This window comes from Oncorhynchus clarkii, chromosome 6, assembly GCF_045791955.1.
Source record: "Oncorhynchus clarkii lewisi isolate Uvic-CL-2024 chromosome 6, UVic_Ocla_1.0, whole genome shotgun sequence".
NCBI lineage: Eukaryota > Metazoa > Chordata > Actinopteri > Salmoniformes > Salmonidae > Oncorhynchus > Oncorhynchus clarkii.
Window position 1 is genome coordinate 42998887 of NC_092152.1, and position 15949 is coordinate 43014835.

At 42.1% G+C, this 15949-nt stretch overlaps 2 protein-coding genes across 2 annotated transcripts in view; one reads left to right on the plus strand and one right to left on the minus strand.

Annotated features, from left to right (window-relative positions):
* The window catches only part of LOC139411179 (collagen, type XXVII, alpha 1b), a 136154-nt gene extending 130465 nt beyond the window's left edge, over positions 1-5689 (plus strand). Inside the window, exons 51-60 of the mRNA XM_071157097.1 lie at positions 1048-1110; positions 1301-1354; positions 1465-1500; positions 1884-1937; positions 2067-2090; positions 2203-2268; positions 2558-2729; positions 3058-3167; positions 3389-3607; positions 5367-5689. Coding sequence (XP_071013198.1) covers positions 1048-1110; positions 1301-1354; positions 1465-1500; positions 1884-1937; positions 2067-2090; positions 2203-2268; positions 2558-2729; positions 3058-3167; positions 3389-3607; positions 5367-5513 — 945 coding nt within the window. The 3' untranslated portion in view covers positions 5514-5689. The remainder of the gene's footprint in view (positions 1-1047; positions 1111-1300; positions 1355-1464; positions 1501-1883; positions 1938-2066; positions 2091-2202; positions 2269-2557; positions 2730-3057; positions 3168-3388; positions 3608-5366) is intronic.
* A 1840-nt stretch (positions 5690-7529) lies between these two features.
* On the minus strand, positions 7530-12664 carry LOC139411180 (3-oxoacyl-[acyl-carrier-protein] reductase FabG). The gene is made up of 8 exons (XM_071157099.1): positions 12527-12664; positions 12183-12353; positions 9117-9295; positions 8740-8833; positions 8412-8481; positions 8263-8299; positions 8102-8165; positions 7530-7847 (listed from the first exon to the last, which is right to left on the minus strand). Exons 1-8 carry the CDS (start codon positions 12548-12550, stop codon positions 7689-7691), a joined length of 798 nt encoding a protein of 265 aa, XP_071013200.1. The 5' UTR covers positions 12551-12664; the 3' UTR covers positions 7530-7688.
* Positions 12665-15949: the final 3285 nt, after the last annotated feature.

The window sequence follows — 15949 nt, forward strand, 5'->3', positions numbered from 1 at the left end:
TGAAACACAACAAACACATCTTGCTCTTGAATTAATACTTGCATAAACATTTAAAATAGTTAAATGTCTCTAGTGAAGGACCCTCTCCTTCTCAGTTGGCCAAAAATATGGTTCTGATAAAACAACGCCAAAAAGCATAACCCATTTTCAGTGGTAAATCAGAGATTGGCTGGAGATTATTAGAGAGTTTGAGAGGAATTTAAAGCCTCAAACGATTTGGTAGCATTTTTTGTTTTTGCCCTGAAAGGGATAAATCAGAATTAAAGACTGCTGCATTTGGACAGAAGAACGGTCCACAATAAATTAAACGCACCCACGCATAACGTCACTTAACATGCCATAACTTTTGTTACTCTGCTACTCTGTAGTGATGTTGCTCTGCAGGTGCTGGCCAGCTGAGAAAACAGAGACGTTAGCAGGCTTTACTGAACTTTTAGGCAGTAATTTAGTGTGTTGTATGACTGCCAGTGCTCCACTTGGAGATTTTCCTAGTGTTTCAGTTTGATATACAGTGTACCCACATTTACACAACAGAGGATGCTAAACAGATGATACACCCATATGGTGCAACCTTCCACTCATTTGGCCCATATCGTCATACTTCACATTCAGTGTGCATTATCAACATGTATGTTTGTCAACACATGTATTTGTATCCAACAAGTTCTCAGATTCATGTCAGAATTAGACATTAACCCATGTTCCTCAAACATCACATTTCGAAGTTGTTCCAAAGTGAAGTGTTGAAGGTTAAGTTTAGGCATTAACTCCGAATGGTTAAGGTAAGGGTTAAGGTTTGTGATAAGCTTAAAACAAAAATATCAAAAACAACTTTTTATCGCTGGATTCAAACTTGCAACCTTTGGAATCGGAAGACAGATGCTTCCCCGTCCACAACACCCTAGCAAAATCGAAACATGAATGAAGGTTAAAGCCCTCACTGTTGCCTCTAGTGGCCAGTTTCCACATCTCCTGACATCCTCAGACATGGATGGACGTTGAATACTGACTTGTATAACGAGTGACCTGGCTGTTGTATCTCCATAGGGACCTCCAGGAGATCTCGGCCCAGCCGGGATACAAGGACCAAAAGGGCCACATGGATTGATGGTAAGAAGAGAAAAGAAAAATGTGGACATTATGATCCTGATTTTTTACCTGTACAGCGAAAACTCTGGGCTGTAGCTGTAACTACAAAGCCATTTTTCCCCCCTGGTTAGGCCAGGTAAAATGATTCTCTGCCTAGTCAGATATCTACCTATACTTCTACTTTATCACCATGGTTTTTCTCTCTCTCCAGGGCAATGTTGGTGCCATAGGCCCAGTTGGTATCATCGGACCAAGTGGTAGTCCAGTATGTACATCATTAAATCTCATACCTTCTGATATGCAACACATGTTAACCCTCTCTCTTATTTGGCAATAATGGAGGGATTTCCCCTTTCTTTTCTCTCTCCCCATCAGGGACCCCAAGGTGACAAAGGGAGTCGAGGGGAGACGGTGCGTGTCCATATCTTTGATGAATCCGATCCCCTATAGACCCAGGTTTTGTCTGAAATGGCACTCTATTCCCTATATAGTGGGTACCATTTCGGACACAACCCATTGCTTAGTATGGAGAGCACACTACTTAAAGTACATTTAGCTTCGACGCCCAAAGCCATTTCCCTTAGTCCTCTCCTCTGTTGTGGAATAATTTCAGACAGTGAGAGATGACTGCTGGGCTGCTGCTTGATGCTGCTTTTGCTTCTCCTGGTAAAGGAGTTTAAATGATGAAATCCATGATATTGATTGGTCAAGACCAGTCCCCAGTTGGAGTATTATTGTCTAGTGTATTGGGGGTTTATTAATCCAATCGTGTTTCTGTTTATTTTCATAAACAGGGGGTGCAAGGACCAAGGGGCCTTCCTGGTCCACGTGGACCACCCGGGCCCCCAGTAAGTCCTTTGTGTTATTTATGTTACTCTTTGGCAGTGTTAACCTAATTTTAATATTAATTATTTTGTATACTGTACTATGACTGCACAATACATTAAAACGCACTTTCTATTTCCTTTGGTTTCTAGGGTCTCCCTGGTTCTCTGACATTTGTAAGTCTGCTTTACCCTTATGTTAAAACTTGACTGTGTCAGGAAGGATGAAGAGGCGTAAAAGTAAGTGTTCCAGGGTGGTCTTACTGTGTCATTTTGTCATCTCTTCCAGAGAAAGGAGGCTATTGGAGCTGCTTTCCAAGTCATTATTGATTCCCATGCTGCACTGAGGTCAGAGGTGAGTACTCTGTGAGATGATCCCTTGGGAATTCATCAATGTGGCCAGAGGATAATTGTGTGTGTTAATGTCGGTGTGTAAAATGTGGTGCACATCAAACATGGTGCCCGTTATATGGAGGTAGATGTACAAAACTGAAGTAAGTCTCTTACAAATCGATGATTATGGGCTACTGTAGGCTCCCCATATGTTGACTTTGTCTTCATACATTTTAGCACTATTATCTGCCTTATACAGAGGCAATTTATCTCCTATTGGTGCTGTGACCGTTGTCCTCATTCCATTCTAGAGTTACCATGTCATGGACCTGCCCATGTTGGACCACCAGGGTACAGAGATCTTCAAGACCCTCCACTACCTCAGCACACTGATCCAGAGCCTGAAGAACCCGCTAGGCACCCACGACAACCCAGCACGCATCTGCCGAGACCTCAAGGACTGTGAACAGAGGATGAACGATGGTAAGGAAGTTGGAACTAATGTCGACTGAAAGACATGAAAAGCTGTGACATTATTTCCACAGAAAAATATAAGGTTAATTTATTCAGTTACTAGGTCCTAGGGCCAATATTTTAACCTGCACATGACTCTGGGCTCATATGTGCTATAACTACGGCATAAACAATACGTCTATATACCTGACGAAGCTAGTGACACCTCTTCCAAAAGCACTACATCCTTGCCATAGCCCCTCAGAACTCAGCTGTCAATATGTGCCCACTCTGGTGAAATTACACTACTCCTGTATCCAAAATCCCTTTTCACTCAGTTTATTTTCCCTCCCTTAAGGCACTTACTGGGTCGACCCAAACCTCGGCTGCTCGGCTGACACAATCGAAGTGACGTGTAACTTCAGCAGCGGCGGCCAGACCTGTCTGAAACCCATCACAGTATCCAAGGTCAGCATCAACCTCTATTGCTCTCACTATCTGGCTCATTTGAATTTCCTGTCTTTTGTGGCTTTTTGACAAGCCCTAACCTTTAAGTTCAAATAGGATTTTGGGGGATTTAGTCATCTCGGCACCTAGAACCAAATCTTGCATGCCTGCTGGTGTTTCGTCTGTCACAAGAGACTACAGATGGAATTGTAACGGTAGTTGACGTTTGTCTCTGTCTGCAGCTGGAGATTGGTGTAGGTCGCATCCAAATTAACTTCCTCCACCTCCTGAGCTCCGAGGCAGTGCAACACGTCACCATCCACTGCCTGAACGTCCCTGTGTGGGCCAACAGTTCCTCCCTGGAGCCCTCCCCCACCGCTGTGCGCTTCAAGGCCTGGAGTGGAGACATGATCCAGGCTGGAGGACTCTTAGAGCCCCACGTTGTGAGGGATGACTGCTGGGTATGTTGACCAGTCAAAGATTGCTCTGCAACACTTTGCATAAATGCACCAGTATACCACGTAATAAGGATACTCTATTATTACTTATCTAACCAGAATGTAATTACCCAGTTGTACAGTGCCTTCAGAAATTATTCATACCCTTTGACTTATTTCACAATTTGTTGTGTTACAGCCTGAATAAAATAAAATAAAAATGTTTCACCCATCTACACACAATACCCCATAATGACAAAGTGAAATCATGTTTTTTTTGCCATTTTTATAAAATGTTTTGGAAATATCTAATTTATAGAAGTATTTCCATTCCCAAGTCAATACTTTGTAGAAGCAGCTTTGGCACCAATTAGACCTGAGTGTTTCTGGGTAAGTCTCTAAAAGCTTTCCACACCTGGATTGTGCAACATTTGCCCATTATTATTTTCAAACATGTTAAGCTCTGTCAAATTGGTTGTTGGTCATTGTTAGACACCAATTTTCAGGTCTTGCCATAGATTTTAGTCAAAACTGTAACTCAGCCACGCAGGAACATTCACTGTCTTCTTGGTAAGCAACTCCAGTGTATATTTGGCCTTGTGCTTTAGGATATTGTCCCGCTGAAAGGTGAATTAATCTGTGTCTGGTGGAAAGCAGACTGAACCAGGTTTTCCTCTAGGATTTTGCCTGTGCTTAGCTGTATTTTGTTTAATTTTCATCCTGAAAAACTCCCCAGTCCTTAATGATTACAAGCACACCTGTAACATGATACAGCCATCACTATGCTTGAAAATATGGAGAGTGGTACTCAGTAATGTGTTGAATTTGCTATATTTTTTACAGTATTACTTTAGCGCCTTGTTGCAAACAGGATGTATGCCTTGGAATATTTGTTTTGTCAGGCTTCCTTCTTTTCACTCTGTCAATTACATTAGTATAATAGAGTAACTATAATGTTGTTGTTCCATCAGGTTTCTCCTATCACAGCCATTAAACTCTGTAACTGTTTTAAAGTGACCATTGGCCTCGTAGTGAAATCCTTGAGCGGTTTCTATCCTCACCGGCAACTGAGTTAGGAAGGACACCTGTATTATTTCTGTAACTGGATGTATTGATACACCATCCAAAGTGTAACTAATAATAACTTCACCACGCTCAAAGGAATGGTCAATGTCTTTTTTTTTTTTACCCATCTACCAATAGGTACCCTTCTTTCTGAGGCATTGGGGAAAAAACCCTGGTCTTTGTAGTTGAATCTGTGTTTGAAATTCACTGCTTGAATGAGAGACCTTACAGATAATTGTGCGTGTGTGTGGGGGGTACAGAGATGAGGTAGACATTCAAAAATCTTTTTAAACACTATTTCACACAGAGTGAGTCTGTGCAACTTGTGACTTGTTAAGCATATTTTTACTCCTGAACTTATTTAGGCTTGCCATAACAAAGGGGTTGAATACTTATTGACTCAAGATATTTCAGCTTTTCATTTTCTATTAATTGGCAAAACATTTAAAAAACATAATTCCACTTTGAAATGGCGACAAAAATCTGAATTAAATCCATTTTAAATTAAGGCTGTAACAAAAATCTGAAAAAGTCCAGGGATGTGACTGAATACTCTCTGAAGGCGCTTTATTTCATATCAATCTGCAAATAGTGCAAAGCATGACCAAATACTGTTCAGTCTCTGCATTTTGTTTTATACTCCGTGCTCCAATATTCAAATTGTTTTGTTCTCTTATCTCAAAGATTTTCTAACCAGCAGAACTTCCTTGTCTTTCAGATCAAAGATGGCCGCTGGCACCAGACCCATTTCATCTTCCAGACCCAGGACCCCAACTTACTCCCCATCCTGAACGTGTATAACTTACCAGCCACAGAGCCTGGCTCGCACTACCACCTAGAGGTGGGCCCTGTGTGCTTCCTATAGAGGCCTGTTGTTATAGAAGCCCAAAATACATTACATACACAGCCTCCTCATAGGAGTGACTTAAGGGGGATGGTGGAGGTTAGGAGGGGCTCCCTGTCCCCATATACTGGGGCCCATCAGGAGATGAAGGGCAGGTCAGGTCCCTTACCCTGCAGCATATGCTCGGACTGCAGAAACAGAAAGGGGGCGCCATTGAGGGACTGACCAGGAGAAACTGCAGAGATACAATGGGGCATCTCGCACTATAGTTCCTACTGCCTGCCTGAGGAGAAGATATTAAACTTTGGCTTCTTTCAGGGACTTGTTTTACTGTTGCACAGTATGAGCCCTGAATGCCAGAGTGAGAGAAAATAATATGAAAATCTCTCTTCTGACATCACACTTGGACAACGTTTTTAAATTATTCCTTTTCATGGTCTGCACTCAACATGTAATGAAAGATGTATAAAGTAATAGGGAACGAATATACATACTATGCAGTACATCTTATCTTGTTAAATGTCACACATACACATATTATTTATATATGTTACGTGTATATCTTAATATAAAAGTGCAATAGACATCTCGTTCTGCAACTTTTCAAAGCAATTCAGGTTTACAGTGATCTCAAAACATTGGATATAATAGTATCATAACATTCAGGATTAGGAATAGTTCCTATCAGACATCCACAGGTGTATGCTTTCCAGCCATCTTCGCCTGCCTAGTCTGCAGGTGAGGTATGAATCTACTTGTACTTGTGACTTGGTGCAGAAGAAATGCCCACCAGGCTATGAAAAACTATTGCGTTCACACACACAAACATTTCGGATGTGCGTTTCCCTAGTCAAGTGAATTGAAGCTTGTAAGAGAGAGTGGATCCAGAAGAGTGTCAGTCTGTCTACCTCCCATCTCTCATCTAGCTGTGGTGCTTTCAACTGAGAAACAGAGATGACACCTGATACCTTGTGCTAAAATAATTAACCGACTCCCGTGGTGGGTCTTGTTTAATCTTGACAGAATATATCTACATGCCTTTTATACTTCAAAAGGGAATATTTTTTTATACATTACGAATGCAAGTAATTTAAAAAAAATCAAACTCACTTTTCAAGCTAACATAACAGCGTTTTCCCCCTGCATCATCATTGTATCCCCTTTGTCCGAGTCTGAAGCTATTATTGAAGATTTAGGTCTTGTTTTTATTACTTGTTGAATGTATATAATTATGCAAAGCTTTTTGTTGTATACAGTGGATCCCAACATGCTAATTTATGTTATTTAATGTCCATGGGTTTTGCGACTTTGTCATCTATTACACTTCCCATCATCAGAGCTTTTTTTTTTTTTGCATACATTTGGGGCTTCGTGGATTTCGTTATCTTTTTTCTTCTTCAAAACTGTACTGTATTTGGACCGTTTAATGCTTTTACACGTACTGTTTTACCTTATTGTTGATCATGTTTGTGATACTCTACAGACCAACCAACCATAAACTCAGAATACCTCTCATCACACAACTCAGAGCCCTCCATTTGCATTTCTTTCATTACTTTAACACATCTGAGTGAGACAGCAGATTTTTGTTTAGGTTAAGGGATAGATGTTAGTGGTTATAATGCTCATTCATTCATCTTTGCAGATCCTCTGTCTGCTTCAAAATATTGCAGCTTCTAGTTTTCACTTTCCTTTTCTTCAACATTCAGGTGTTCAATAAATATTTGAAACCCAAGAAGACCATTGTGATTTAAAATTGTTAGCTACAAAGACACCTTGAACGGAGTTAGTTTTCAATAAAAGTTGTCAATAAAATATTGAAATCATTATTATCATAGTGCATACACCGAGGCTTTTTGTTGTTGTTGTAAAATAGCGAATGTATTATTGCAACTGAAATATGAAAAGTTTTCCCTTTTAAAGTGTAAAAATTCTTACACTTCACATCTTCACCACGAGGGCACTCATGTTCCAGTTTGAAACCCAATCTCCCATCTAAGCGTACAGTCATGTTGAACACAGAAGAACTAAAGGATCTTGACATGATTTCACTTTTATAGCATACTAGGGCATACTATACATTTCATTATATTCTGTCTGTCTAGACTCAAAATATATATTTTTTTAAATGACACAAACCAAGGGAGACAGTTCAGGTTTGTATCGGCTGCCAGTCAATGATCATGTCACAGGATATTATCTTGGACACATGGCGTGGCGCCCCCCATCCACAGGTAGGTTGACCCCGGTAATGAAGGTGGCAGCATCTGACGCCAGGAAGGCTATGGCATGGGCCACCTCCTCCACTTCACCTGGTCTCCCCAGGGCGTGGGTCTGCTTACACTTCTCAAGGAACTGAAGGGGGAGGAGAGAGGAAAATGGAGAGAAAGAGAGACGGGGTAGTAGAGAGCAAGAGAGTGCGTTCGGAGAGACAGAAAGATATTGCATTATAACTAGGTGACTGACAACATTCTCTGTCATATAGTAAGCCATGAGCTCTCTAAACATTGACATTTTACAATATACAGTACATACATTTTGGAACGCCATCCAGTGAACACAACCTTGTAAAACAATGTGTTAGGTCCCTGTATAACATAGTAGGTTACCTGAGCATACTGCTCCTCATCCAGGCCTGCTCTCCTGTGGACATCTGTTATGATCACACCAGGACTGGAAGGGGAAAGACAACAGAGAGAGATAGAGATCAATATGGTCGTAATAACTACATAACAAATAATAATTAAGTAGCAAAACAGACTTGACATACCAGACAGAGTTCACTCGCACCTGCTTCGACGCTAGCTCTGGGAGAAATATGAGTCGTATGAGTATCTCCTTTATTTTCACCCACTATAATAATACATATTACAGAAAATAGAATGAAAAGTGAATGGGAGAAAAACAAATCATTCTTACCAAGTGCTATGCATCGTGTGAATTGGTCAATAGCGGACTTGGACATACAATAGGCAAGGACACCTGGGAACTAGAAACAAATGTACAATTGTGTGCATCAGAAATCATACTGGAATAGTGTCACAGGTGGGATCTCAGCTCTCCTGTTTGGGAATCCAACATCTTAACCATAAGGCTAGGAGTACATTTCCATTTCGGGCAGGATTATTTAAACAATTTTGTCAGAGGCAGGGCTACCTCATCAAGAGAGCATGAGTCTGACTTGCCTCCGCTACAAAAGAATGACACAGAAACACACACAAACCCCCGATGGTCTGGTAATACTTACTGATCGTTGCCCGTTGACACTGGACACATTGACAATAGAACCCTTAGTCCTGATGAGGTGGGGCACACACAGCTGAGTCAGATGGTACACTGATCTGTGGAATAACACAAACATTCAGAAAGAAAGGGGGGGGGGGACAGTCCAAGTAGAGATGTTAGTGTCTGACAAATACTGACATGATCTTCTCGTACATGATTTTGCATAACAATGCACTGCAATTAATAAACACAGAACATAGATTTCAGGCTTCATCTAATGAAAGCTTCTTTTTTAGTTTGCGGTGCCCTAGATATGTCATTCAAGGCCCTACGTTACATATAATCTTCAGTCTATCATGAAGTCTATTATTCAGGGTATTATAGGTCTGCTAATCCTACCTGACGTTGACGTTCATGACCTTGTCATACTGAGCCAGGTCACCTGTCTCAATGCTGCCCATGGCCAGAATGCCAGCACTATTGATCAGCACATCCAGCCGGCCAAAGTGGGCAATGGTCAGTTCCACTGTCTTCTTTACGGTGTCCTCGTTGGTCAGGTCCCCTGGTACAAGCAAGGGCTGGTGGGCAGCAATGGACAAATCATGTTACTCATTCATCACTTTTGTTAGTGTGGTACTGTCATAATACAGGCATTGCAATTAGGGGGGTTCGATATAGCTCGCCAAGGGAACTAGTGGGCGGATTTTACCAAGGTAAAGACAGTTTCAGGTTGGATATTTGACAGATATTCACGCTTCCAAACCTCAATAGCTTTCAAACCACTTGAGCCACAGGCTCCAAATAAGTGTCATGATGTTGGAAAAATTGCACACAACATTGCACAGGTCTTATTTTCACAATTTGGACATTAATTTGCTTTGCAATGCTAATAAACGTGGAAATGTGAGCAGCATTTTGTATTCCTAGTTGAATTAGTTAGGCAGCGTAAAAAGTACAAACTTTTTTTAACATTTTAATTTCAATAGCTCCTTGGACTGTGACCTACTGGACTCAAACAAGGTTCAGAATGTCCACTGACTACCCTCCTATATTGCACACCCTTTAGTTTGTCCATTGTCATTTCACATGTTTTTACATAAATTTTGTAAACTTCAGAATTTCAATAGCTCCTTGGTCATGTGACCTACTGACTTCAAACAAGGTTCAGAACGTCAAAACAGTGGGCCTGAACATTGCACACCCTTTTGTTTGTCCGTTTTCATCTCACACGATTTTACATTAATTTGCCTGCTCTGCCCCCCTGAAGGACCGTGTCACTTACACACCTATTCACTTGGGCCTTCCTGACCTCCAGGCAGACACTCCTGGCCTCTAGGCCTACACTCCCTGCCCACCTTCTCCCTGGGCCTGAGAGTGTATAGCTTATTCCCTGGAATTACAGACCTCCAGAACTATTCTCCCTACCCGGTCAACACCCCTCTCACTTGGCCTTAGAATATAGCTTACTCCCTGGAATTACTAAGATGTCTATTGTCCCGCTGTCAGGAACCATGTGCACCTGGTAACCCGAAACAGGCTCTTGGCACCTGGTAATTTGAAACAGGCTCTGTGCTCCTGGTAACCCACCCAAGTCCCCACTCCAACCTCCATGGCCTGAGTCCGACCGCCCCTGCTTGGAATCTGAGTGCCCCCTGCCTTGATGGAGGCCTCCTTGTGCACCTGGTAAACTGAAATAAGCTCTGGGCACCTGGTGACCTGCCCGCTTTTATCCACTCAGAGACGAAGTCCCCAACCCAACCTCCACAGCCTGAGTGCTGCCCCCAGTCCGTGTCCGGCCGCCCCTGCTTGGAATCTTAGTGCCCCCCGCCTTGGGGGAGGTCTCCTCGTGCACCTGGTAACCTTTTGACTTCCACAGCGAGTCCCAACCTCACTCACAGTCCCACCAAAGGACGGGCGACCACCACCTAGCCCCCAACCTATCCAGAGCCCCATGTCAATGTCTTATGCCTTCTACCCACATGCCTGGGCTCTCTCACACTCTGTGTCTGGCCTCTGGCCCTTCTCCGTGGACCTGGTAAACCGTAAGTAAAGGAGGAGGATGGTGGAGGAAGATGCCTTCCGTCCCCGACAAATGCTTGGATCGAGGGCTGACTTTCAATAGATCGCAGCGAGTGAGCTGCTCTGCTACGTATTAAACCCTGACCCAGAATCAGGTCGTCTACGAGTGATCAACGCTTGGTGAATTCTGATTCACAATGATAGGAAGAGCCGACATCGAAGGATCAAAAAGCCACGTCACTATGAACGCTAGGCTGCCACAAGCCAGTTATCACTGTGTTAACATTTGATACCTCCTGCTTAAAAGCCAAAAATTCAGAAGGATCGTGAGGCCCCGCTTTCACAGTCTGTATTCATACTGAAAGTCAAGATCAAGCGAGCTTTAGCCCTTCTGCTCCACGGGAAGTTTATGTCCTCCCTAAGCTCGCCTTAAGACACCTGCATTACTGTTTGACAGGTGCACCTCCCCAGTCAAACTCCCCACCTGCCAGAGGCTGTTCACCTTGGAGACCTGCTGCGGATATGGGTACGGCCTGGCGTAAGATTTACACCCTCTCCCCTGGATTTACAAGGGCCAGGGAGAGCTCACCGGACGGCACCGAAACCGCAACACTTTCCAGGGCTTGGGTCCCTCTCTCGGGGCGAACCTATTCCAGGGAACCCTGCACGTCACAAATAAACGAGAACTCTCCCCGGGGCTCCGCCAGCTTCTCCGGGATCGGTCGCGTTACCTCACTGGATGCCTCGCGGTGCCCGTTTCCACCAGTCCGTTGACATTCTGAAAGTAGTTTGAGTCCAGTAGGTCACATGACCAAAGAGCTATTGAATTACAAAGTTCATGTCAAATCATGTGAGATGAAAATGGACAAACTAAAGGGTGTGCAAAGTGTAGGTCCACTGAGTGTACATTCTGAACCTTGTTTGTAGTCAGTAGGTCACATGACCAAGGAACTATTGAAATGTTACATTTGGAAAAATTAATTTAAAATCGTGTGAGCTGAAAAAGGTGTGCAATATAGAAGGGTAGTCAGTGGACATTCTGAACCTTGTTTGAGGTCAGGACAATTGAAATTCAAAAATGTAAATAAATCATTTAAAATAGTGCGAGATGTAAATCCACCAAAAAAAAGTGTGCAATGTGTGCCATCGGGTTAGCTAGAACCCGTTTTTAAAGTTTTAGGGAGCAATGGTTATGTTAACTGCTGTTGGTGGACGTAAGGAAAGCTACAGGCGAATATCCAACCGGAGTCTATACCTCGGTGCAGATTTTGCACATTTTAATTTAGACCATTCTACTATAGTGACAACCCACCCACCTGGGCAGAAGGGCTGAACGTAGAACGTTATAGTTAGCTACTCTGTAACAAATACTACACCATGTCAGCGTAAATTATCTGTTACTTTGTATCAACATGACAATGACATGAATTGCACACTGGACTGTACCTCCGCAGCACCCAGGTCCGTGCACTGTTTTGCTATGTTGGTGAGGTTTTCCACGTCGCGCCCGTTCAATGCGAGCAAGGCACCAAGTTTAGCGAACATGATGCTTGTCCCTGCCCCGATGCCCGAGCTGGCACCTGTGATCAAAGTCACTTTGTCTTTCAAAGATGATACCTAAAGAGACAAAAAAAGAATGTAAACAAAAACATTAAGGTCCTGTGAAGATTCCATTTCGATATGCTGCTTGCGGCGAGTTTACAACAGATTTAAGCAAACAGATAAGGCAATAGGCAGCGTTTGACAGTGTGCTAATCTAACATGAGCATGCACAAATAATTCTGACTCACCTTAAATCCTTCCCCTGAAGCCATAACGGCGTTTAAATGACTACAACCAGGTTTAAATCTGTAAAATGTGTCAAGTTCACTCGTGGCAGTGTTTAGCAACTCCGTCCCAAGTTATTTACGCAGTTTTATGACGTCATCAAAATGAGACCATAAATGGCAGAATGTAGTTTTCTTTATGGATTTCACAAACGAAGGCGATTCAAGTTTATCATCATGATGGAAAAATTAAAACACACACTTTATTAAAAATACTTTATTTGGTACAAAATGTAAAAGACAAGTAATATTTCAAACCAAAATAATATTATTGGACTAACAGAGCTGCAAGCATTGATTTAACGAATGTGTTTAGAATCATAGCGTGTGTGTTGGCCCAATAGCAGACCTCTAGCACAAACATAGAAGCTAAAAACTAATTTTCATAGTTTCTTGTTCATTCTCCAATCAGAACGGTCTACTGATTATGGATGTAGCTTCAGGCGCGGGATATGTACGATTTGATTTATTTGACAAAATAAAAAAACATAATACAACCTCATGTGGATACAATGCATTTAAAAATCATAGAGAATGACACAAAAACTTTTTAAAACTTCTTTCCATTGTGGTCTTCTTGTTAACAGAATATATTATTCATAAATGAACAACAAATTAAATCAAATGGAGTTGAGGCAGTTCGGAAAAGTCAATATGGATTGAGCAGAGGGTGCATCGATGGTACAGTGCAGCCAATGAGAAAGTCAGACAAGCTAGGAGCTCTTTATCAGGGCCATCAGGGCCCATTGCTTTGTCCGACGTTCCCAGTTCCTCCATAGTAGCCGATCATCCGTTGCTGACAGTGTAGCACCCACCTGGGTGATGCTTTGAACTGAAGATATTGTACAACGCTGTGTACTATTCCCTTCACAGAACAGCACAAACTGGCCCTAACCAGAATAGAAAGAGAAGTGGGAGGCCCCAGGCCACAACTGAGGAAGAGGACAAGTGCATTAGAGTGTCTAGTTTGAGAAAGACACCTCACAAGTCCTAAACTGGCAGCTTCATTAAATAGTACCCACAAAACACCAGTCTCAACGTCATCAGTGAAGAGGTGACTCAGGGATGCTGGCCTTCTAGGCAGAGTTGCACAGAAAAAGCTATATCTCAGACTGGCCAATAAAAATAAAAGATTAAGATGGGCATAAGTACACAGACACTGGACAGAGGAACTCATCCCAGCATCCCAGAGTCACCTTTTCACTGTTGACATCGACACTGGTGTTTGCGGGTACTATTTAATGAAGCTGCCAGTTGAGGACTTGTGAAGCGTCTGTTTCTCAAACTAGACACTCTAATGTACTTACCTCTTCCTCAGTTGTGCACCGGGGCCTCCCGCTCCTCTTTCTATTCTGGTTAGGGCCAGTTTGTGCTGTTCTGTGAAGGGTGTAGTACACAGCGTTGTACGATATCTTCAGTTTCTTGGCAATTTCTTGCATGGAAAAGCTATAATTTCTGAGATCAAGAATAGACTGATGAGTTTCAGAGGAAAGTTATTTGTTTCTGGCCATTTTGAGCCTGTAATCGAACCCACAAATTCTGATGCTCCAGATACTCAACTAGTCTAAAGAATGCCAGTTGTATTGCTTCTTTAATCAGACAACAGTTTTCAGCTGTGCTAACATAATTGCAAAATAGTTTTCTATTTATCAATTAGCATTTTAAAATGATAAACTTGGATTATCTAACACAACGTGCCATTGGAACACAGGGGTGACTGTTGCTGATAATGTGGCTCTGTACGCCTATGTAGATATTCCATAGAAAACCTGCAGTTTCCACCTACAATAGTAATTTACAACATTAACAATGTCTACACTGTATTTCTCATCAATTTTATTTTATTTTAATGGACAAAAAAATAGCTTTTCTTTCAAAAACAAGGACATTTCCAAGTGACCCCAAACTTTTGAACGGTAGTGTATATGGAGACAGCACGTGGAGACTTGCAAGATGATGTTACAGGGCTCGATACTGATGTCTCTGAATGGAGAGAGACCTGGCACTCTGCATTAACATTTTACTTGACACAACCTTTACTTGTATTGTCTTTTTTATGATTCAATTGAATGGTATCAGTCTATATGGGGAGGAGAAACCCTGTGTAATTCTATGATAAGGAAACTCCTGTTGTATAAAGGACACCACACAGCAAGGTATGACCACTCTGACATGTTTGCCAAGGTAGCCACATTACCACCAGACAAAATGTAGACAGAAGCAGTGTTCTGCTAATATAACAATGTGCACCTTTCATCTTTCCTGGTCCAAGGGACCAGCCGATACAGATACTGTGCCTATGGTATTATGTAAAGGGTTGTTTATTCTACATGGACCTGTTACTACATTTTAATATCTACATAAATTCAGCAATTGCATTCTTCTCATATTACTCTGTGCTTCTACTGCATTGCTTGCTGTTTGGGGTTTTCTACATCTGCTCATGTAAAAAGGGCTTTATAAATCAATTATTCAAAGGTCATTTGCTGTCATTTGATTGCTGTTTTGTTTCATCTTGTGTTTGATTGTTGTGTTGCTGTGATCAGGGCACCCTTGTGAATGAGACCCTGATCTCAATGGGTTTTTTCCCTGAATAAATAAAGAATGAATAAATTACAAAAATCTTCCCCCGGCATCTCACCATACATCTTCCTGTAGTTATTAACCTGCAGGAGGTTTGTTTGTTGTGATGGAGTGGGGGGAACCTGCTGCAGGGGAAGTTCTGACAGATGGGTGTGTATTGGTGGTGTCAAGGAGACACCCAAAAAACACCCACATCAAACCACACCCCAAGCTAACTCACGTTTGGCTTCTGTCACGGCCGCCAGCATTTCTTGAGGAGCAAGCTAAAAAGATTGAGGCCAAAATTGACTGCCAAAAGGCAGTTCCCCGTTAAAAAAAAACTCCAAATATCTTAGAATTTCCATTCTGATAGCGTAATAAAACCTCCCATGAAAACTTTCAAGGAACCAGAGTCAAATGTTCTCAGAACCTTCTTGCAACTTAAAAATAAACATTCCCAGAACAGGCAAAATGTTCACTTCTGTTACCAGTCAGGAGTATATGGCTTCGTTCCCACCACCAGTTTGAAACCAACTCCACAACTTCCAAGGAAGCAAATGTGCTAGCTGGTACAGCTACTCCAAGTAGAAGCACGCTCTTTCAACTTGCTTGTAGTCTTGTTTTCTCCATACATTTTCCCTTACTTAGAAAACATCCCTGGTCACCGCTACTGCCTCTGATCTGACGGACTCACAAAAAAACACAAGCTTTGTTTGTAAATTATGTCTGAGTGTTGAAATGTGCCCCCCGGCTATCCGTAAATAAATAAAACAAGAAAATGGTGCAGTCTGGTTTGCTTAATATAAGGAATTTTAAATTATTTTT

Bases quoted from the DNA above. Each gene is read 5' to 3' on its own strand.
- LOC139411180 (XM_071157099.1), bottom strand. From the start codon at position 12,550: ATGGCTTCAGGGGAAGGATTTAAG. The intron at 8,482-8,739 runs GTAAGTATTACC...ATTTGTTTCTAG, and splicing joins GTGTCAACGGGCAACGATCA to TTCCCAGGTGTCCTTGCCTA. The intron at 7,848-8,101 runs GTAACCTACTAT...CTCCCCCTTCAG, and splicing joins ATGAGGAGCAGTATGCTCAG to TTCCTTGAGAAGTGTAAGCA.